We start from the raw sequence: 1,281 nt of genomic DNA, 5'->3' as shown, positions 1-1,281 counted from the left end.
GGCAGGGGCTCTACCACTGAGCCACGCCCCCAGCCCCTCACTGGGGGATTCTAGGCAGGGGCTCTACCTCTGAGCCACACCCCCAGCCCCACTGTACTTTTCAGCTTGTGGGGTGGGGTAAGAGCCCTCTGGTAATAAAGCCCATTCATTGGTTTCCTGAGGCCTTCATAGATATGTCACCCTGCTGGCAAGGGATCTATCAGAAGAGGGGCTTCAGTCTCCTTTAGCATCAATCTCCTTGTTTAGACCACTACATAGGGTGGAGCTGGCCTGGTAACCTGGGAATGCCTGCCTGATTCCTGCGTACAGGAGTTGGACCCCACGGGCTCACCGAATCCCAAGGGCTGCCCTCCTATCCGCACCATCTTCCAGAGCTCTCCGGATGCACTCGTGAATAGCAAATGACTCGGGAATCTATAGAGGAAGTAAGAGGATTCTGAGGCGGGGCTAACTGGTGTATCTCAGGGGAGACAGAGTACAAGATCCAAGGACATGTCGGTGCCACTGGGGGCAGGGAGGGAAGCTAATGCTGGGGTGAGACTCTGGGGGACAGATGACTTTGGGACTACGGTTCCAATCTCCACTTTGGCACCATCTTGCTGTGAATGTGGGATGAACCCCTGCACCTATAGGAACAACTCCAATACAGGAAATACGGTGGACTGACCAGGAAGAAAGTACACGCTGCCGCCCAGGCCCCTGCAGTATCCACACAGGCCCTGCTCACCTCTGCTGGGTCTGTACGTCCATCACCAGGGAGATGTAGCCCTCAATGAGTGAGAAGGAGAAGAAGCGGATGTGGCCACAGTCGTCACTGGCAGCCATGGGGTCCTTCACTCTGGGGGTCAAGAGGGAACTGTGAGTGTGGGGTTCCCGCCTCCATGCCGCCTGCCACCCACCAGTGCGAGAGGCCGGGTTTGCCTTGTGTCTTGCCTCCATCAGAAGCCCACGACTCAGGAAGTCTTAGACCCTGAATGCTACAATACCGACCAGCCAGGCAAGGCGGTGCCATTGCGGCATGATGTTTCTGATTGACTCCAGGACTGGCTTCACCGGAAGGAATTCATGCCTGGTACTGTAACCTGGTCAAAAGCCCGTGGCTTGGGAGGTTATGGGCTCTTGGCAAAAAAACCTACTGTTATTTTGCCTTCTAAATATTTCTGTTCATAACTCGTGGATTAGTGCCGCTCTCAACTTCCACCCGGAGAGGCATCTCTCTGCGTAAGGCGGCAGTTAATGCTGAGACTCACCTGGTTAAAGCACGGGGGGGGGGGGGGGGGG

General features: G+C 55.7%; 1 protein-coding gene across 1 annotated transcript in view; it reads right to left on the bottom strand.

Moving 5' to 3' along the window:
* Castor2 (cytosolic arginine sensor for mTORC1 subunit 2) overlaps nucleotides 1-1,281 on the bottom strand; it is a 41,610-nt gene that overhangs the window by 2,986 nt on the left and 37,343 nt on the right. The window contains exons 6-7 of the mRNA XM_031338145.1: nucleotides 728-838; nucleotides 332-414 (exon numbers count right to left, since the gene is read on the bottom strand). Coding sequence (XP_031194005.1) covers nucleotides 332-414; nucleotides 728-838 — 194 coding nt within the window. The remainder of the gene's footprint in view (nucleotides 1-331; nucleotides 415-727; nucleotides 839-1,281) is intronic.

Source organism: Mastomys coucha, unplaced genomic scaffold (assembly GCF_008632895.1).
Source record: "Mastomys coucha isolate ucsf_1 unplaced genomic scaffold, UCSF_Mcou_1 pScaffold22, whole genome shotgun sequence".
Lineage (NCBI taxonomy): Eukaryota > Metazoa > Chordata > Mammalia > Rodentia > Muridae > Mastomys > Mastomys coucha.
Note: the sequence above shows the minus strand (reverse complement) of the source record. Positions and strands in the feature narration are given on the sequence as shown.